At 43.2% G+C, this 21,759-nt stretch overlaps 1 protein-coding gene across 1 annotated transcript in view; it reads left to right on the forward strand.

The window, feature by feature from the left end:
* The first annotated feature begins 5,398 nt into the window (after positions 1-5,398).
* The window catches only part of TMC2 (transmembrane channel like 2), a 32,483-nt gene continuing 16,122 nt past the window's right edge, over positions 5,399-21,759 (forward strand). The window contains exons 1-12 of the mRNA XM_048299984.1: positions 5,399-5,669; positions 5,983-6,030; positions 7,970-8,041; positions 8,105-8,366; positions 9,099-9,251; positions 11,380-11,470; positions 12,396-12,477; positions 12,735-12,841; positions 14,663-14,761; positions 17,986-18,128; positions 19,603-19,750; positions 20,182-20,370. Of these exons, the coding sequence (XP_048155941.1) occupies positions 5,624-5,669; positions 5,983-6,030; positions 7,970-8,041; positions 8,105-8,366; positions 9,099-9,251; positions 11,380-11,470; positions 12,396-12,477; positions 12,735-12,841; positions 14,663-14,761; positions 17,986-18,128; positions 19,603-19,750; positions 20,182-20,370 (1,440 nt within the window). The 5' untranslated portion in view covers positions 5,399-5,623. The remainder of the gene's footprint in view (positions 5,670-5,982; positions 6,031-7,969; positions 8,042-8,104; positions 8,367-9,098; positions 9,252-11,379; positions 11,471-12,395; positions 12,478-12,734; positions 12,842-14,662; positions 14,762-17,985; positions 18,129-19,602; positions 19,751-20,181; positions 20,371-21,759) is intronic.

Below are 21,759 nucleotides of genomic sequence, written 5' to 3' on the forward strand. Positions count from 1 at the left end.
GAAGTTTGTTGTTTTAATAATTTTCTGTTCTTGTCCTTGGAAACTTCACGAGAACTTCATTTTTGGATTTAATTTACTCTGCATAAGTGGGGTAATACATTGGCAAAAATCTTGTGTTGCCTCCATTCCCTAAAAGGAGTGTGGGAGTTGGGTAGGGGTGTCTGTATCTGGTTAGAAATCAGAACAGTTTTTCCAATGCCACTTAGTTACTCATGCAGTGCCAGGTTCAAAGGATCATGATGCATGCCATTTTTTGGATGAACAGGAGCCTGTTCTCCTCAAAGCCTGTCCCCATAAATGTCAGCAATGAGGAGGGATGATACAGGGGCAACACACACTATCAGTGGAAGACTATGGAAGACTGAGGTGCTCTGTCCTATGATTGATCTGACATTCCAAGATATCTCTCTGAGGCAGCACACCGCCAGGACCTGCCGGTGCACATCCTCTCCTTGTTTTGGTTTAACTATTCCTGGCAGGACACCTGAACTAGCAGTTCTGTGACAGTTCTTCAGCTAAAAGAGGCTAATGGCTAACAGAGCTTGTTGTGTTCCTTCACAGCAAATTCCCGACTGTGTCTTGAGGTTATGAAATATCAGCAGAAAAGTAATAAAAAAGCAATAGTTATGTCCCTGAGGACCTTCTGCTTCACACCCTGGGCTGGGATTACACAGATAAAAGTCATTTTAATGGGCAAAGCACAAGACAACAAGGAACTGACTTGAGCATCCCCAACACCATTTAACCCTACCATTCTCTGCAGGAGCCGGAGGGTTATTTTCAAAGTCTGCAAAGAGCTGAAAAATTTCTTTCCCAGATTATGTCAAGATAATGAGGCTTTCTTCCCGTGTGTTTGCAGTCAATGCCACAAGTGAGCCCTTACTTACTGAGCATTTCCATGCTGCTCTGTCAGAGTTCACTCCAGATCCTGGTACCGAAGTACAGCATAAAATTACAGCATTGCAGAGATCACATGAGGGCAAGGATAACCTCTGCATAGATATATGCTCAGGTTAACATGCAGCCCTGGTGGATTTTCATGGTTTTGTAAGAAATTTGTTTTTGTGAAGTTAAACTCTGATATGGTCAAAAGTCAGGCTGGATCACAGCCGAGCTGAATCCAGTTTTACGAAGCATGCCTGAGAGACCTTGGAAAACATGATTATGGTTGGTTTGGGTTTTTTAAAATAATTTCATTTTCTTTAACAGTTCAACAGAACCAAGTAAGCGTTTGGAAGTGATCTCTCACTTTTAAATGTCTCTCTCAAATATAGCATTAAAGTTGGCTCTGGCAATTCACAAGTTTTAAGCCCTCATCAAAATATCCACACACAGGTCAGGTATTAATATTATTGCTTGAAAACCCTCTAAAGTAAAGATTACTTATAGATGAGATGAATATTGAATAAATGTAATCCGTGGATTAATTAGCTAAAGCCCTATGTTAATCAGAAAGCAAGAAAGGGAGAAACACTAGCTCATTAAGCATTTACAAGTATGTTGTATGTGCTTCCAGGATTCAGTTACCCTCTCTCCATAACACAACTGTTTTTTATTTAACACTTGAACGTGTGTGGGACACCCAATGTCCTCCTATGCTAAAACTGCCAAATTATACAGTGTCAGTCATCATCAGTGTGAGGAGAAAAATAATAAATAATACACTAAAATATATTTGTGCTACAACTCCATAAATTGCATACACATGACATTTACATAAGTAATAGTTGAATTTGTGGCTGTGCATTACTTATTCACACCTTGTGTGGAATAACGCAAGAGGGAAAAGACTCATCCATTAATCTCCTCCCCCCAATCTATAATCCTAAGAAATCCTAAGCCCCGCAAGACACTTTATCCTCTTAGGGAAATCAGGCTCATAAACTGAGGATGGTGGTGTGCTTGGTGCTGAGGAACTGCTGATGAATTCCTCATTGTATGACTATGCAAGTTCTGGTGAGCCCTGCACGGACCTGTCATCTGTTTGATGGACACACACAGAGACATGGAAAGTCCTCGTGTGCCCCCTCCCTCGCAGCCCATGAGATGCCTTACTGCTCTCCCAGGCCTGCCATGGTGGGGTCTTGCTGTAACATTTTTGTGTATATTTTTCCTTTAATGGACCACCTTCTGCCATCAAAGACAGGTGTCAAAAGAATGTGAAGTACATTTTTCTTACTTCACACACAGCATTTTGCAGAATATCCCACCATAAGTTTTTTTCCTCATGAATAATTCAATGTTGCAATATCTTTTCTTCTTTGGCCAATGCTATTCAGTGTCCACAAACTACAAGCAGACTATCACACAGGCAGAACCAGCCCAGAGGTACGGCAAGATCTCCACCAGCCTGATTGTGGGGGGAAGTTACAGACTTCTCTGCGCTTACCAAAAAACAAGGCAAGCAAGGCTGGCAAGACAACCTAGCCCTTTTGCACTTTTTCTTGGTCTCAGCTTTCATGACACCACTTTGTTGTAATGAATCCCACTCCTCTCCTCCCCAGGCTCTGCTGCCCAGCCTTTCTCTGCATCACAGCCTCTAGCACTACCTGGTCCACCCCAAAAGTGATGGTGCTCTGCAAGTCTGCCACATGTTCCCCGAAGGACATGTACAACAAAGAATCAGGATTCCAAGGTTTCTCATCATGCTTGTGTGACTTCACGTCAGCCTCAGGGGGACCATCACTTCCAGAGGAGTCAGACAGAATCAGATGGCGTAGGTTATTTATTTCTCTTGAGACTCTGAGGCAAAGGGAGCAGCATATCATATGCAAAGGGTCTGTTACACCACAGGCTGAGTTGGAAAGATAATGTAGGGATTTATCCTTAGGGGTAAGTTCTTGGGCAGACACTTTAATAACACTCTTCATTAGGAAATAATTGCCATGCTCCCTCCTCTCCATGGGATGGAGTCCAATGGAGCCAGAAGCATGAAAAATAAAGGTGAGTGCAAGAGTGAAATGCTTCCACCCAGCCTGTAATAGTATCGTTTTTTCATGGCCAGTCCTACTATCTTTGGCAGTATAGGTACAGAGAAGCAAAGCAACAACCAAGCAGAGCTTATTGCAAGTATGCTCATCCATACTGATGTGTTGCTTCATGGGAACTATGTAAAACAGCCCCTGTTCCTGCTCTGTCCCATACACTGGCACCCCTCATCTGTCACTCCCACTGTGAGAGGAGTGCAGAGCAGTCTTATCCCCCCATGTGGCAAGGGGTGCCCAGGGCCTCTGTGACTGCTGTGGAAACACCACACCTTGCCCCCACTGCTGTGAACACATTGTGAAATCAAAGAGCAGGTGTTTCAGCTCAGGGCAGGAGACAGAGGTATTACCTGGCCACACGTTCTGGTAGTAAAATGAACTTGCAGTCCCCATCATTTTTCAAAATCATGTACTTGGTACCTATGGGTATGGCAAGTGGCACAAGCAGGCTTGGAGCCTGCAGCTGTCCCAACTCCAGTGCAGATTATGGGTGAATCAGTGGCTCTCTGGTGGGGTGGAAACCAGGACACTCAACTCTGCCAAAGAGATGCTCACATAAGCAGACCTTGAGCATGCAAAAAGCATCTGAGCATGCCTTAGTGGAAAGAAGGAGTAAGGTCCATGAAAGGACAAAGGGTAATGGTTTTAAACTAAAAGAGGGCCAATTTAGCTTGGGTACAAAGAGAAAGGTTTTTGACAATGCGGGTGGTAAAACACTGGCACAGGTTGCCTGGAGAGGTGGTGGATGCCTCCTGCCTGGGAACAGTCAAGGTCAGGTTGGACAGGTCTCTGAGTGACCTGGTCTAGTCAAAGATGTCCCTGCTCATGCAGCGGAGTTGGAACAGATGGCCTTTAAAGGTCACTTCTTGCCCAAACCATTCTGTGATTCCATGAAGCAGAAGCAGTGTTATCACTGAGTACAGTATTGGAGGGGTAGAGGGTGAGGTGTGATGAGCATCCACAGCCCTTTTGCCTCCTGCCACAAGATTCTTCAGAAACTTGATCTTCATTTAACTAGAAGGTCCCTAGATCCTCTGTTTGGGAAAGAGATGCTTGGGGCTGAGGCAACTGAAGTATCCTGCAGAAAATCTGTTCCAGTAGCCTCCAGCAGCTGGAAATTTCTCCTTTTTTCCTCGAGCAGTATTAATTCAATGACCTAGCCATCACACTGGAAACAAACCGCATCAACATATAGAGCTACAGGTGAAACTCATTCACTGGGAAGACCTTCAAAAGGCACTATCACTGTCTTCAGACCCAGTCAAGCTCACTGGTGTAGGGAACACACAGTGAAAATGCCCTGTGCAATGAACTTGTAGGGTTAGAGTTGTTAATAATGTACGGACATATACCATACATTATGTATTAAGCTCAGGAGAGCTGAGCTAAAGTCAAACATAGATCAAACAATCCATGGGATTGGACTTAAAATACTTGAAAGGTGCCCTTGGACCCAAATTCAGTGAGCAAAAAGCAGCAGAGAGAGGTTCAGGCTGGCACCTGCTCAGTCACTACACCTGATCCAAAGCCGGAGTCATCAGCACGCGCCAGTGGCAGTAGCAGCTTCAAGCTGATCTCCACAACATGCCTCTCTTTTGGGAGGAAAGGAAGGAATTAACACTCTCCCTGTTAATGTCTGGAAAAAAGTCATTATGCCAGGTCCTCGAGGGACACCTGTGCAAGCCAAGGGTCTGCAGCACGTGTGTGCTGCAGATGGTGTGAGGGTAAGCTCTCCCTTTGGGAAACCAAGAGAAACCCCTTAGGTCTGCCCTCTCAGGACGCTACAGCTGAGGCAGACGGTGCAGGTTTTACTCTGGAGACCGCTCAGACAAACCTATTCTTGGCCCACTGAAAAACAGCAAGCTGCAGCATGCAATACAATACTTTGTGGTACTAAAGGACCTTCCAAATGAGGGTCTCACATTAATTAATTAAGCCTCAGAACACCTAGAAGGAAAATCTATCCTATTTTACCAGCAAGCGCAATGAGTATGCAAAGGTCACAGAGAATAGAGGAGCAAAGGAAAGAGAGATCCTCGTATCCTGACTCCTGACTCCTTGCTGCATCTATTAGCTCATGAGTCCCCTCCAAGGGACACACATGTAGGACAAAAGGTGACCCACAGCTGTGTCCCAAGGCGCACTGGCTGAGAGATTTAATAAGATGCAGGAGAATGACTAACGGGGTTACACAGATTGACTCAGGTCAGTAAAGAATATGGCATTAAGAAAATTGATCCTTTGAAAGCCTCCAGCCACATGCTTATGTCAGAACCAGACGTGACTTGTCTCTGTGTTTCATACGACACCACCAAGTACCCACCAAAGGGCTTTCCTTCATGTTTAAATAATGAAATGCAATGTAATGCCAACAGGTGCTTTTTTCACAGGGAGAAGGGAGAAGAAGGGAAAGTGTTTGGGTGGGCTGAGGCAGAGCCCAGGTTTTTTCCTGCCTCTCCCACCCCTCCCTGTTCTCATGGCTCATGAGCAAGAGGTCACTGACAGCTGGACAGGCCCATCTGTCTGCAATGCCGAGGAGACAAGCACATGGGCACTGGAAGAGAGAGTAACCTGTGTATGACTGGGGTGTGTATGCAGCGTAGCGGCTACAGTGTCTGTGCGATAGACGGGAGGCTGCCATGGGGAAGAAAAAGAAAAGTGCTCTACAGGTCATCCTGGAAGATGGTTGGTATCACTGTGAGATTATTTCAGTTTGCATGCTGCCTAATACTTGACTAAACCTCTTGGGGCTTCCCGAGCACACCATTTTGCGTCTCTCAAAAATCATACAGTTTCAGTTTGCTTGGGCAGGGAACTTTTGTCAGTCTGCCAGACTGAAGTAAATATTAAGAGCATTGCTGTAGGGAAAGAATATAATGTATAATCAATAAGGGACGTTCTGCCAAGCTCAGCTGGCACTTAAAGGTTAGCCGTGTAAAGCATCACATGTGTAAATTCCAGCAACAAATGCAATTACTCTTTGTTCTTTGTTTTGCAGCTGGAATAGAGTTTGACGGACAAGTTGAAACTGACACAGAGAGTGAAGGTAGGTAGAAGGTAATGTAGAGATTAACAAATGTGGTCTTGTTTGAAATACAAGAGGTGATACCTTTTCTTTTTCTCTCTGACTTGTGACTTGCTCTACGACACGAGCTCTTTCACGAGCTACTTGCAGGCAAGCAGATTTTTCCCTTGAGGTTTGACTTACAATAGTGATATGTATACCACCATTCTTAAGCATTCTGTCCTCTTTTATCCATGTTCCCAGAGTGGGAGGCTGTCAGAGCCCACATCACTTGGGAATCAGCCCCTAGTAAATCAGGCACTGCAGTAAAGCACCACCCTGTGCAGGGCTGGGACTGCTTTGTGCTATACTGAGGTCCTGCTTGCCCTCCCTGTAATGCTTGCTTAGACCATAATACACTGGGATCTTGATTAATCATAGCCACAAGAAGAAAATAATGAAAATGGATTGAAGGGAGACTTATGACTGTGAGGGAAATCAGGAAAAGGCCATGACAGGACTAAAAACGCCTTTAACTCTGCATGTATACTATAACTAAAGAGAGAGAACTAAGAGGTAAGACCATGACAGCACTGGAGAGGTGATACAAATGTCGCTGTTACTGCAAAAATGGTTCACAATTGTGTCTGTATTACTCACAGAATATGAGAAAGTAAACAGCAAACTACTGGGATTTCATTTTTTAAAAAAAAATCATATCCACCTTTTCCATATAGGCAAAAGAGGCAGTAAGACAACGGTAACAAATAAATGCTTCACATTTAACCTAACACTTGATAGGTTGCAAATAAGAAAAATATTAGATCATTAGCTATCCAAAATGAACATTTTCCCAAAGAGAGGAGGTGGTCCTTTGACCTAGATGATTGACCAAAATTCAGTTTAGATTGACCATTACATAATAACTGAAACCTTCCTAATGGCTCCTGAGAAATTGTTGGAAGCTTCTTCTCATTTCCAGCGTCAAATGTGACAGCCACTGCCTACTAATTTTTTGCCACTAACAAGCAGAAACTATCAGCTTGTTATTAATTTCTAGCTTTTCACCAAACCAAAAATGCAAAAGCTCAAATTCTTTTTTGCTTCTGTTTTTCTCCCCTTTTAGGCTCCTCATTTTACACTCTGGATCCCATTCCAGCACAATATTCTTCTTCTGTGACAGTATCTCCAACTCTTTTCTTCAGCTAGAAATTTTGGAAAATTGGAAGCCAGATTACTCTGGAAAACTTTCTATTGATTTTAATAGACTTGGTAGTGAAAGAGGTGGAGAAACTTGGGGGGTTTTGAATGTTGTTTTTTTCCTTTTCCATAATATTCTGTAGTTAAATCATGCTCCATTTCAATCCTTTAAGCTGGAAGCACTTCTGGAAAGAAGAGATTTTAGTTTGCAATGCCAGTAAGAATGAAAGATTTCTCAGAAACTACCTGGTATTTTTCTTCTCTGAATGCAGACCATCCAATATAAAAGAAAACTCCAAGAAACAAAACCGGATACTGCCTGTGCTGTACCTTTTCTCTCTATAAATAGAAGAACTCCATTCCCAGCCTTGAAAAGTAAACATCTTTCAAGGACATCACATCAACAAGCAAACTACACATTGTGTAACAGACTGCAATTTCTGTTTCCTTTGTTCTGGTGTGTTTACAGGTCAGAGAGATCTCTGTCTGTGCTGTCTGATGGATGGGCTTTTGCATTTGTAACTAATTTCCAGTTTTCTTATGGTCACATACAAGTCACTGATGTGCTCAATTGCACTGTCTTAAATGGGAGTTGCACGACCAAAGAGTTACACCTGGTTCTTGGACAGGGCATAACACAAAGCCCATCGAGATCAACAGGCACATGCTCTTTGAATTTGCCAGGGTGTGAGTCAGGTGTCCTGGCTGCCCATGCTTTTCTGATGAATCTTTATTCTGCCAGCATGGATTTCCCAATGTAATTGTCTTTTATCACTTGCAGAAGATGAAGTAAAGGACAAGACAACTAACAAACAACCCCTCAGGGAAACTGGCAGAGCAAGCAGACTTCAAAGCAAAAAGCAAGGGAAAGACAAAGAAGAGAAAGAAGAAAAAGAAGAAAAAGAAGACAAAGAAGAAAAAGAAGACAAAGAAGACAGAGAAGAAAATGAGAGTGAAGAGGAAGACAGTGGCAGCCAACAAAACAGAGCTTCTAGGAGAAAAAACTACCAAAGGAAAAACAGAGATGGAAAAAAGGCAAGAGAGGAAGGAAGCCGGAAGAAAGACAGAGGCAAAACGGCTCCAACCAAAGATCAAAAGGAATCAGAAAACAAAGAAAAGAAAACAACCAAGAGAGGGAAGGAGGGGGAGAACAAACAGAAGAAAGACAGGAAAAACAGGTAATTAAACAATCCCTGACTATGGTGCCTTGCTCGGACTTGCAGCTATACTGACATGCCAGTGGCATATGGATCAGAATGGCAAAACCAATAGACTGCAAGTAAGTTCCTGCTCTCCTAAAAGAGACACAGCAGTGGAAAACAGTTTAAAATGCCACACAATACTAAATGTTTCCAAGCCATTAGTATTTCTCAGCCAGGATCAGGTCTATGCATGTAGTGGAGTCGTAGTACCTACAGCCAGGGGTAGAAAAGCATGCCTAAAGAAGGTACCTTGAGAATTTGAGTCTAGACAAGGTTTTTTGGTTGGTTTATGGAAACATTCCAGTTAAAATGGATCCCCTGTGTTTTCATGTCTCTTCCCCTTCCAAATCTTGGTTGTCCCAACCTTTGACTTCTCCCCATATCTCCCATTTTGTTTTGAAGATATGAAAACCATTTCTCTGGAGCCAGCTGTAGCCCTGGTAGCTGTAGGCAATGCTTCTATAGCTGAAGTGTACTCCAAAGCATGACACTGAGTGAATTCTAATGCCTCCTCATCATCCTGGCAGGAAACAGTCCTGCTCTGAGTGCGAAGGGCACTGGCATGGCACTGAGCCAGGGGATGTTGAGGCACTGTACCCAGACTGGAGTAGGATCCCCAGGGCCAGCTGCACTCTGCCTACCCCAAGCAAGGCCTTCCCTCTAACCCCTGTAAGTTTTTCTGTGTCCCTTATTTTGTGTCTCTTCCAGTACTTCTTCTGCTTCCTCCAACTCATCTGACGAGGAGTCACTGTCAGAGGAAGAGCTCGCGATGCTGAAGGAGCAGGTGGAGCAAAAGAAAAAACTGATTTCCACCATGAGGAACAAGCCCTGGAGGATGGTGAAGAAGCTCTCGGTGCTCAGGTACCCATCAAAATGGGTACTCCCACTCTTGAGGTCTCTCCTGGCTTGTGTGTTGTGTGTTGTCAGATGCACTTTTGTCTTTCCTTGAAATTACATATTTGCTGCTCCTGTAATACCCCAGTATCAGGAAAAGTGACCGGCAGAACCTGGCCGGCGTGTTTGCGTTCAAACAATCAGAGTTAAAATGTGGAATCTGATTTTCAGCCTCTGTAACCAAAGAACTGACAAAGTGCAAATCTGTTCAACTGATACCCATGGCCAGGTCATCCTACCCTCGTATTTAAAACCAAATGACTCACTACTGTCAGGCTACTTGTTAAAGTAAACTCCGTACCCTGGCTTGCTTATTCATGTCTTTTGTCAGACAGAAATCAGAGCAACACAGTGCCATGTTACTGCACAACCCTGAGATGGGGATGCTTGGAAAAAATGCTGTGTTAATTGCAGAGGTTTATGGAGCAAAGATAATTCTGCCACACAGCCCCTGATGAAGGTGGGAACAGCTCAGGCAGCAGCAGAGACCCCTTAGTGCAGGGCAATGGGGGACAGTGGAGCAGGGCAGACCAGGGAAATCACAACCAATGGGTCAACAGGGAATGGCTCATAACAAGCCATTCCCATACTGGGGCAATGATTCAGCTCCCAGCTCTACTGGTTAAGGATCCTCTGAAACCCCTTTCTATCAGGAGGGATTTCAAAATAGCATTTCAAAGCATGCACAGACCTACAGCGAGTGGTGATGCCCCTGCTCTGTGTTTGCTGAGAGGTTGCTCAGAGCTGCAGGGACTGTGCTGTGAAGGCTGGCATTCACCATGTGTCTCTGCTCCTCTCTTTTATGCCCTGAAGCCCAAGACCTCTTCCATCTTCCAGTAAAATCAGAAATTGCGAACTCTGACAATTACTTCTGAAAATCTGGGTAAAGATCTATAATAGGGAAACTGTATTAAAGCAGCTTTTCCACCTTACAGGCATGCTATGAGCCTGAGCTCATAACAAATAAATTCTTACCACCCTAAAATTCAAAATTTTTCCAAGAAAAGAAAAAAAAAAAAGAGCAAAGCAGTTATTCCTGATGCACTTTTTCCCTGTGGTGTAGGATCCTGACTAAAATTCTACTTAGGATCATGTTTGATAATGTACCTCCATAGCTTCATCTTATTCCTGAATTATAGCAGTCATTACTACCTACTAATGAACCTAAACAAAACTTTTGCATTGCTTGTGCAGGGGTCTCCAGAAAGGCTCTCAGCATGCTGTACATTCATTAGTTAATTTTGGTTGCATAAACTCAACCCTGAGACAAGAAATTATTAGCCCAGATAAGGGGTGTAAAACACAAAGAGAGCAAAACAATATGTTCAAGACTTAGAAATCTCACTTTAGGGTTTCAAATGAAGTCACAGGTGATTTTCCTAAGATTACAGGCTGAACTAGCCAACTATTTATGCCAAGTGGAAGTTTGTCTTTCCCACAGGCTTAGGATGGCAAAAAACCTCCCAGCTCCTGAAATTTAATCTCTTCTCATTGGCAAGGCCAATATACAATATAATTTTATTCATGAGCTAAGCATACTTAGCATAACAGCATCTACCTAGACTACTTTCTCTATTTCCCTTAGAAGTCCTGTTGTAAAACTAATTTCATTTTGCAGCTTGATTTTACTCCTGGCTAGTGTACACTCAATCCTTTGGCACTGAGATTATTCTCTTGGGGGGTTTTCACATCTCTGATACTTATCTAGGGAGGTGTTCATGGAGGGAAATTCTGCATCCTCTTGAAGCTTATTTCACTAGGCAATGTTATTTTCTTCTTGACCAATGCATCAGGAGAGAGAAATTATAACAAGCATTCAGGCTGGGAGAGCTCTGCAGCGAGAGAAGTGGGCAGGCTTTTAGTTTGCACCCAGGGAGAAGTATGGAGCAAGATGTGGGGCACATCTCTACATGAACATGAGAGCTTTGGGGACCTGGGTGGGTGTCTGAGCTCTACATGGCAGAGAGCAGAGAGCAGGTAAGGAGAGACACCAAGCCCCCACCTTTGTTGCTTCATTGCCACTGGTGCAGGCAGGGGTGAAAAGTTAAGGACCCCCTTGCTATTTTAATAACCTGCTTGTTTGTTTTCCAATTAGGGAGGCACAAGATTTCGTAGAGAAGTTTGAAGGAGCTCTGGGAAAAGGAAAGGGCAAAAAGTTGTATGCATATAAGATGATGATGGCGAAGGTGAGTGCTACAGTGATGTCAGGAAAAGGCTTGGATACTCAGTTACGTATTTAGCACATTTTTAGGTTTATTGACCTCTCTTTGGCAAAAGCAGCACAAGGAAATCAGAATCAAGGTTCCTACCCACATTCAAAAAAATAGTAGCTGACTTCAAATATATGACTATTGCAGAAAGAACAGGGGGAAATTTACCCCAAACTGAACCTCATTGTGACCTTTCCTGAAGCAAGGGAGGGTTTTCAGGAGCAGGGAAAACCATGGCTTTCTGGTTGCGATCTCCAAAACCTTGAGCTGTGAGAAGAGGTATCCCTAAAGGGGAAAGAGGCTCTACCAAACTGTTGCACTACCCTTAGTCCTGTAAAATTTCATCTTCTCCAGTGGCAAGGAGATAATAGGGAGAATGATGGCTGTGTTTTGAGACTGAAGTTGGTAGCCAAGTTGCATGTTGTCATGGAGATTATATTGAGAAGTGCAAAATGGAGCCAGACTTGAGATTATGAAATCAGTGGGAGTTTAGCTGCTGGCCTGGTGAGGAAAGATTCCAGCTCAGAGTTTTATCAAATTAAATTTTGTTTTAAATAGAGTTTATTCTGAACCAATTCTTTCAATCCAGAGCCAGGTCTGAATTTACCACCCCTGTATAACCTGATGAATCCATAGCACAACTGCAGATTTCCAAAAGCCTGGAAAGGTTAAAATTCTTAAAACTCAAATCATAAATGTGAACTCTTGGGCATGGGGGGATTTTGGATTGAAGTGAGTTTCTCAAATAGCCCAAAAGATAAGACCCAGACCAGAGTTCCTGCTTTGGGCTTTACACCCTCACCTAACCATGCTACCAAACTCTGATATTAGAAAGCCCTGCTTCAGAGAAGACCCCCTTTTCACATCTCTCATTGCTCACTGCAATGTTGTCTTGTTTCAGAAATGGGTGAAATTCAAGAGAGACTTTGAAAATTTTAAAACTCAGTGCATACCCTGGGAGATGAAGATAAAGGAAGTGGAGAGTAAGTTGAAGTTGCTGTGCTGTGGCAGTGTGACATTTTGTAAGATCGCTTTGTCTTCATACAAACAATATTCCAGCTTCCTGGCCATCAGTGCCAAACAAGGAGCACACACCCCTGGCAGCTCCAGGTGTTGCTCTCTCCATCAGTTGTGGACACTGTTGGGAGGCTCATGGGAAATGTGTTGGGGAGGTTAAAGGGTTGCTGAGGACAGTTTAACCCTCCTAAACTCCTAACCATGAAATGTCTTCTCCTTTAAGGTCACTTTGGCTCCTCAGTTGCTTCCTACTTCATATTTCTGCGGTGGATGTATGGAGTAAATCTCGTCCTTTTTGGGTTAATATTTGGACTGGTTATAATTCCAGAGGTAAATGCTTAGCTCTCCTTTCAGTAGTATCTTGCCCATTGCTTGATACAAACACGGCATTGACAGGACAAAGAAATGTCTTATAACAGGCATTGCTTTAGAAAAAGCCTGAGGACGATTGTTTACAAAGACGTACTGACGCAGGAGCAGAAGTTGCATTGGTATCAGGAGACCTAAAATGTTATCAAAGATCCTGCCCATCCAGCAGATGAAGCTGGGGCTCAACAATCTAATTCAAGGCTAGTTTTACATTTTGACTAAACTGAAAAATGTGACGTTCCAAACCTAGACACAAGATCCGGTCTGCAAGAGCCACAAGAAATGGTTTTTGCTCTGAGAATAATTAAATACCCTCACTTTTGGGCCCTCTGAGGGGCATGACCATGGGGCAGCAGCCATGGCACAGCCCTTCAGGGAACCGACAATTTCCCAGCACTTTGCCAACTAACATTTGCTTGGGAAATAATCCTATTTTGTACTTCCAATTCATATGATTCACAAGCAATTGTTTTATTTTTAGTTTTTCTATTTCTCACTCTTCTTGGAGAAGGAAAAGGATCTCATAGCCAACTTTATATGTTCGTTTATTGAAGAATTCTTTAATGTAGCCATTAAAGCTCTGGCTGAATTACTCAGTGCAGTATTTAAAGGCTGTGCAATCTACAGACAGTGGCATCTGTTCCGTTCAGCGCAGAATTTTATGGAGCAAAAATGCAGTGCAGAATCCCTCCTGAGGACCATGCTTTTGTTCTCTTTAATATGCTTGCTCACAATATTGAAAGGGAAAGCTCAGTTTCCTTCCAGGATGAGGAGACATAACCATTAGCACTGAACAATACAAATGTGTTTGGTTAGGAACTCTGCATATGGCAGGAGCTTTCCTCTCTGAAGTGTGCACACTGTTACTCATTGCCTACTGAGCTGTTACGATATGGGGAGTAGCTGGGCAATAAACATTTAATCATAAATTATTTTGAATGTAATTAGACAGCCCTAAAAAAATAAGTGATAGATGATATGCTAGGACCTTGCTAGGCTATGAATGCTAATGAGATATTTTGGTATAGGCACCAGTCAGCTTGTAAATATAATAACTCTCCATAGCCCTTGGCATTCTCTGTCTGGACTCCAGCTGCTGCTCCAGCTGCAAGACCTGCTTTGCATGGTGCCATCAGGACAGGCTGTGCCATGAAAACTATTCTTTGCATCTTTTTGTCATATTTTTTTTTTCCCAAACCTAATTGCCATTTACCTCACCTTGAGAACATCTTTCAATTCAGGACTGAAAAATACAAATTATATTTCAAGCTTGACCTGGTGCTCTTGACTTCTCTCAGAGGAGGAGCTCTGCATAACTAGATGAAGCTAATCCCTTTACTGCATTAGAACCATGAAGTTCAAGCAAAGAACTCCTTGATAAACTAAGGACATTTCAACTGGAGCTGTTCATGAAAGGATACAGTTTCCCAAAAAATACTCCCTGTGCAATGAATGCGGCCAGGGAAAGGGAAGTCCTCTGGTTATTTGGGTGAAATTAATACTAAATATTAACAATAAATTTTAAAATGTGTATTAATAAATATGTGTAATACTAAGTATTGATATATGTAAGTGATACTAAATAATAATAAATGAAATTAATGCTAAGCAGTTTTTAAAAACTGCTGCTCTAGTATTAAGAAATGAAATATATATTGAAATCAACAGAAAAGGAAGACAAACCAAAAGCAAATGAGAACAGACTCGTTAAGAAATAAAACCTGTTAAAAACTCCTTGGTGCTTTATACTACATATGCATCACTGTTATTAATGTTCTCCAGGTCCTGATGGGAATGCCATATGGGAGTATGCCAAGGAAAACTGTACCCCGGGCTGAGCAAGCAACTGCTATGGATTTTTCAGTTCTTTGGGATTTTGAGGTAAGCACACAAGTGTTAATCATAAAAGATCAGTTGAATACCTTCTAAAACCCCTCAGAAGTTAGTGGTGCTACAAGGATGAATTTGTTCCAAGATAAGCCAGCAGAGCACCTATTTCTTCCAGAAGAAGTCTGGGAAGTCTTTTGTTGCAACAAAGCCTTGGCAGGTGCTGAGATTTCTGGCCAAAACAGCATGTACGCATGCAGACACCTGCATATGGATTTGAGCCACTTTCATATACAAATGTGCTGGCTGGTATATGTCACATGTGTGTAGACACAAAAGCCATTTTGCTTCCAGCTGGAAAGGCAGCAGGCACCCAGGTGAAAGGCTGGAGCTGCTCCAAACCAGGCAGCCAGAAAGAGACTCCAAGCTGCAGACCCCCTTCACGAGCAGGGAGCACTTTGCCAGACCACTGAAAGTGATTGGGAAGGGGATTGCTCCCCACGTCCCTGCCCTCCCTGAAATATTTACATGAGCCAGAAGCAGGAACCAAAGTTTAGGACTTGCACCCACAGGAAAATCCCAAGTTTCCAGCCATCTCTGGGTGCTTGCCTGCAGCACCCATTCACCTCCCACCCCAGTTACTTTGAAGATTTAAGCCAAAGGGATTAAGTGGTTTTAGATGTTTTTATCCCAAGAAAAGATATGTGAAAGGGGCGAAGATTTTCTGATGTAACAAATACCTTGGGATCTGACTTTCAAAATTGTTACTTCTGGAAATATTTTTTTAGTGCTTGTCAGCGCTGGCCCACATGCTACAAGCACGGGACCCACTCCTGTAATAAACCCCTTTGCAATTTCCTTAGCTTAAAAAAAACCCAAACAAACACCAACCTAATAAAAAACAAACAAACCAACAAAGCTACTTTGTTGTAAACCAGATTATTTAAACTAATTTATTAATAAGGCTTCAAATACTGGTGTCCAGGAACCTACCAGGGCCAGGCCTTCCTTTACCCTCTCATTGTCTGCTAAGGATCCTGTTAACTCTTCCTCTTCCAGCACTTTCCCCCACTGCCAGAATCCAAAATTCAGAGGTGAATTAGGGACATTTTTAATAGGAGTGTATGGAATGAAAAGCTCATTTGAGCAGTGCACTGTAAAAATACAACTGGTAGCATTCAAACTCATTAAGCCAGAAGAAAAAAAAAAAGCAAAATAAGACTCCAAAACAAACAAAAAAACCTGGCGGAGTGTTGATGAAATGCAGCTGCTGATTTTCTCTGGGAGACCATAAGTAATAGACCTATCAGTAAGGAAACTTGCCTCTGGATGAAGCTGTATTCTTCCAGGAAGTGTTTCCTCCCATGAGATGCCAGTCTCCTGCCTCTGGCTTGGTACACACATCTACATTCCCCTGCTGTCACTGAGGTGTTGATCCTCTGAACCCCTCTGCCATACAGGTCCCCATCCAGTACCCATTCCCTTGCTGTCTGACATCAGGGAGCAATCATTCCAGCTTGAGAAGCATCTCCAGGTATGGGGCAACACTGTACACCAATACCCTCTGCAGCTAGGAGATGTTAAACGAAGCCCTTTGCAGAGGTTTGCCCTTTGAAAATGCATAGAGGCTTATTCCAGCATGCTCCACAGGAGAGGTGCAGGGCAGAAATATATATCAGGGTAGGCATAAATGAAGAGTCAATGGTACTATCCTGAAAAATACCTTTCAAGAGAGAGGAGCTGGAGAAATGTATGCTTTGGCAGCAAGGAGGTCACATCATGGATATCTAGAGGAGCAGAAAGGAATAAATCTCAGTTGGACACCAGACACCATGTGTCACAAATGGAGTTTAAAGAATATACAGGATGATGTGAGCAGAGAAACTCCTTTTTCAGTCCTTGGCATCTGATGAATCAAAAAGAAAAAGGTTTGGAATTACAACCTGAGAAACAAACTTCACTAGTACCTTCCACGGACCTTGTATTTTACAAGGCTTTTTTCCACCACACCTCTCCAGCAGACATTGTGTGTAACAGGTTACGAGCCCCAAGCAGCCATGCTGTGGTGTGCCAGCCACAGGCTTGCTGCACTGTTAGAAACACACCTGGAGTGGTCCTGGACCTGCAGCACTGCACTTTGTGAAGGGCAAAAATGCAGCTCCCATGGCACCTGGGGACACCAAGGCTTTTTATGAGGTTAGGAGTAAAAAGCCTAGAGTTTTGGGAGAGCACAGTTTAACTGATTAACTGAAGGTGGTCAAACGCTTCAAGAAAGGCCCAGAAAGCTCATGAGATCTCCATCCCTAGAGATTTTCAAAGCTCAGCTGGACACAGCACCAAGCCATAACACTTCCTTTTGCAATTGGCTCTGCTTTGAGCAGGGGGCTTGACTAGACAGCCTCCACAAGCCCTTTCACATGTAAACCATGCAGTGTCTCTAAACAAGAGCCATTACACGGGCTCTGGTACGAGCTTCAAGTTATCTTTTCCAAAGGCTTGATCAGAGGGGAGCATGCTCAACTATCATGGCCAGACTGATTAAGTACACTTAACTTAGGAGCTGAAGGACAAGGGACAAAAAGTAGAGAAGTACAATGTGCAGTGATAGACATCAACTTGGATGAGATATGACAGAAAAACAGGGAGAGATTGCTAATGCAGATTAGGTGATCTGCACGCTCGTTGAGTGCCTAACAGACTGCACAGCAAAAAGTACATTTACTTGAGACAACATGGTTGATACTGTGTCTGAGCTCCGCTTTCCACTGGAAAGTAATGCTTTGATTTCACTCTTTAGTTATATTTGCTCTGCAGGCAGCAGCTGGTAAAAGGAACTAAATCTGCAAGGTACTGAGCATCAGCTGCCTCCTACCTGAAAGGAAAAGTTTCATATCATGGTGGGAAGGCCCTTTGCTACAGCATTTCTACAAGATCTGAGTGTTTGATTATTGTCTTAGAGAAGCAGGTGAGCTACAAGCACAAAGAGAAATAAGGATGTTTTTCTGGGAGGGATGAAAAAGTGATGGATCAAAACTACATCTTAGTTTTAAGCCACTATCCTCTGACATGCTCATGCCATCTTCCCTCTCTTAGGAAGATAAACTCTTAAGAAGACGGCACTCAAAGGTGCCAGGGCAGCAAACAGACAAGAATGAGACCCTAAAAACTTTTCCAAGTTGATTTTCCTTGTTCTAAATCTTCCATTTTCTCTAGAAACCCCTTCCCTGCAGAAGAAAAGCTGCACAGCTCACACAGGATTGCTTTTGCTTTACCTCCAGGGCTACATCAAATACTCAGCACTCTTTTATGGCTACTACAACAACCAGAGGACAATCGGCTGGTTGAAATACAGGCTGCCAATGGCATATTTCATGGTTGGGATCAGCGTGTTTGGCTACAGCCTGATGGTTGTTATAAGATCGTAAGTGCAGCTGACATTGCTCCCCCTGCAAAATCCACCCAGATGTGTCTCACAGCTGGGTTCCCCTCCATGGGCACCCAGACTTGGTCCAGCCTTGGCTGGATGGCAGGGGGAATGTAGGCAAAGGGGGGCTGTGTGCCTGCTGTTTTCATGCATGTAGCCTCCCTGTCCACCACCCTGGCTCTGGTGGGCTGGGGGGTCTTGAGCACTCCCCTGCCTCGTCTGTGTACTCATGTGCACTATTTTGAACCTCTCCTACTCCAGCCATCTTCTTCCTTCTCCTCCTCTCCAGATCACTTTAACCCTTCCTCCAACATTACTACAGGGCCATCAAACAGGTAGATTTCATACATGAAGGAGGATTTTACTTGCAGTAAATTTCATTGCATGCTTTCATTGCAAAATAAATATTCCTGAATGCCAACATGGGTCTCACAGATGGTGCAAGGGTTGCAGAAAAGAGCCAAGTGCTACTAGACTGTATTTGTTGAGTCCCTAAACAAATCAGTGCAGTTTAAAAGTGGCCACAATTTCTGTGCCCCTTGTGCACTTTCCCCAAACACCAGTGAGGCTCCCACAGCATCTTCAGGGTACTGAGGTTGCAGCCAAAGCACTTGTCAGTGCTGTAATGGTCTCTGCAAAGCTAAAAATAAAAAAATAAGCTCCTCTATCTCTCCCTGAAGGACACACCATGAAAAGGTCTTCCTTTCTTTGGAAGAAAGAATAAGCCCATGGATTTGTATTGCTTGCTGAAGCAGGCCATATTGCTGTGCAGCAGAAAGAGCCTCTTGAGCCTTTGGCTGGAGTGGGACATGGGGATTTGCTGTACATTTGCCATGAAACTGAAGCATCTGTTGTCTTGCCTTCCTTGAGGGACTAGTGCTAGGAACTCTAGGGGGACTTAGAGAAGGATTTCAGGGATCAAATAATAGAGAGGAAACAGCAGAAGCCATATCTGCTCCTATGCTGATTAAGAAGAATAAGCCTTTTCCTCTCCCTGCATGACTTGCTGCAAGCTCTTTGGCTCCAGCACTGTGCAGCAAGTGAAGTCTCACTAAAGCTTTGTGCTGCAGTGGGTGTAGTGGACAGCACCAGGGAGTTTTGACTAAATTTAACTAACTAAAGGTAGCCATAATCATATACTGCAGCCTAGGACCCGGAAGCACCATAAATAGACTTTCTTCATGCACCAGCTGGACGAAGCAATCTTTAACATCCTTAATCACCTATGCTAGTTTTTCTCTATATCACTATTTTTAATAGAAGACCTGTGTAGCCCTGAAGACACCATTTGACAGTTCAGTCCTCCTCAGACCTAAAGTCCAATGGCCCATGTCACTCATTCCCAAACCCCAAGAATGGTCGCCCCACTCCATCTTACCCACCGGCAATCCCAAGCTTTGCAAAGCTGAAGGATATGAGGTGGCTCTGTGGAACTCTGTCTGACCCTGCCACTGCACACGCCCTTACGCAGGATGGCACGCAATGCCAACGAAAGCACAGCAGATGGGGACGATGACAACTTCATTTTCAGCTGGAAAATGTTCACCAGCTGGGACTACCTCATTGGCAACCCAGAGACAGCAGACAACAAGTTTGCATCCATCACCACCAGCTTCAAGGTAAACTTGAAACTTAGCTTTCCTCTACTTGTTCCTCCCCAGCACCTACAAATGGCAGAGATTTAAGGGGAAATCTGGATACCTGCTCTGCATCTCTCCATATGAGCAGGGCATGGTGCTGATCCATGGCAGCTCCAACTTCTGTGACCCACTTCCCCTAAATCCCTTTTTTCAGATGTTAAAAGAATTTGTATTAATTTGGAGTGCAGTTCTCTTGGGATATGTCAGGCTCTTTGCCATATGATACCTTTCAGTCAAACCAGAACGCCTGTATGAAGCTTAGTTTGAATTTAACCAAAACTACCAAGTTGGATATAGCCAGAGTAGAAGAAGATTGCATTTCATAGGGTGAAAAAAACTTGTGATGTCACCTTATGCTTGGTGCTGCAAGATATCCATTCCAATTTCTTGAGAACCCCTGTTTTTTTCAGGAGTCTATTGTAGATGAGCAAGAAAGCAACAAGGATGAGAATATCCACCTGAGGAGGTTCCTGCGGGTTTTGGCCAATGTCCTCATCATATGCTGCTTGTGTGGGAGTGGCTACCTCATTTATTTCGTGGTGAAACGCTCCCAGACATTTTCCAAAATGCAAAATGCTGGGTGGTATGAAAGAAATGAGGTGAGAAAGCTTTGCTTCCAGTTTTCTGCTGGGATAATTTTCTTTGAACATCAGCATAATCATTGCCACAGGTTGAGGACAGCATCCAAGACAGAGGGATTCCCTAGCAGGGCCCAAGAGTCCCCTTCAGTACCTTTGCACTTGTTGTAGCTGCAATGCACATTGATCTCACTGAAAGTTCCTAGGGAAAATTAACAATTCCTGCAGAGAAGGGAAAATATTCTTATAATAAATCACCAGAAAAGTTAATGGCTTTTCAGCACTTTCAACACCAACCACCATCTTAAGTTGTATATTAACACTTACAAACTCAGTTGTACCAGAAAGCTCTCTGGGTGTTAGAAATGTCCATAATTCATAACTCTAAAATCAAATCTTTGTCATCCACCTTGAATTATGGGAATAAAATTTTAGGATGTACAAAAAAATTTCAATTGTCGAGGTTTTCTGTGTCTGATTTTGGAATGAGAAGTTCAAATCTTTAAGCTCTTTCAACCTATGGAAAGGTTTACTTTCAATGTCTACAATATTATCATGTATTTATATTTCAAAGCCAAATTAAATTCAAAGCAATGCATTTTCACAATTCCTTCAGAGAACTTCAGAAAGATGGCACTTGCTTACGAAATGCTTTGATTTATCACTATGGAATTTTCCCAAAGAAAAAAATCATACTTAAAAAAAAAAGTTTAATGTCTGACCCTTTCCTGGTGATAATGGGAGATCTGAATGAATACAGTCCTGGGTACTGTTACTTCTCTTGGAAAGAAAAGCACAAAGAAGAGACCTGTGAATCAGAGACTCCCTGCACCTGTACAGACACAGTCCCCCACAGGCCAATGGGACCTGTAGGGCTGTAAAAAAGTTTAGAGCCTGTAAGTCATGCCTGAGCTAACCTTGACTGGCCAATGACCTCGTTGACCACAGTGCAACTTAGTATCTGGCATGAAAAAGAGGAACAAAAATACCACTAGGACGTATTATCTTGAGCTGCAAAACTGAGTTTTTGATGTGTTTCCATTCAAGTCTGTAAATGCCTACTGCAAAAGCAAAGGTGCTGAACGTGGAAAATAAACATTAGCATTGACTAATTATCTTTATGCACACAAGCCAAGACTTGTGCTTCCTCTGAAACTAAAATAAGAACGTTGGAGCTGATGCAAGCACTACTGTAAGGTACTTGAGGAACCTAAATATTCATGAGTCTGGACTGACAGGGAACAAATTCTTTAGAGCTCATCCCTTTGAGATAAGAGCAAAAGTGCTCCTGCAAGAGCAAGTTGTGCAACCCGGCCCTGAAGTCTGACACTGCTGCCTACATGCTAAGCAAAGCCAGAATCTGAGTTTGCTTTGACTCCCTCCCCTTTATAAATCCCTCAGAAATATCCA

This window comes from Corvus hawaiiensis, chromosome 1, assembly GCF_020740725.1.
Source record: "Corvus hawaiiensis isolate bCorHaw1 chromosome 1, bCorHaw1.pri.cur, whole genome shotgun sequence".
Lineage (NCBI taxonomy): Eukaryota > Metazoa > Chordata > Aves > Passeriformes > Corvidae > Corvus > Corvus hawaiiensis.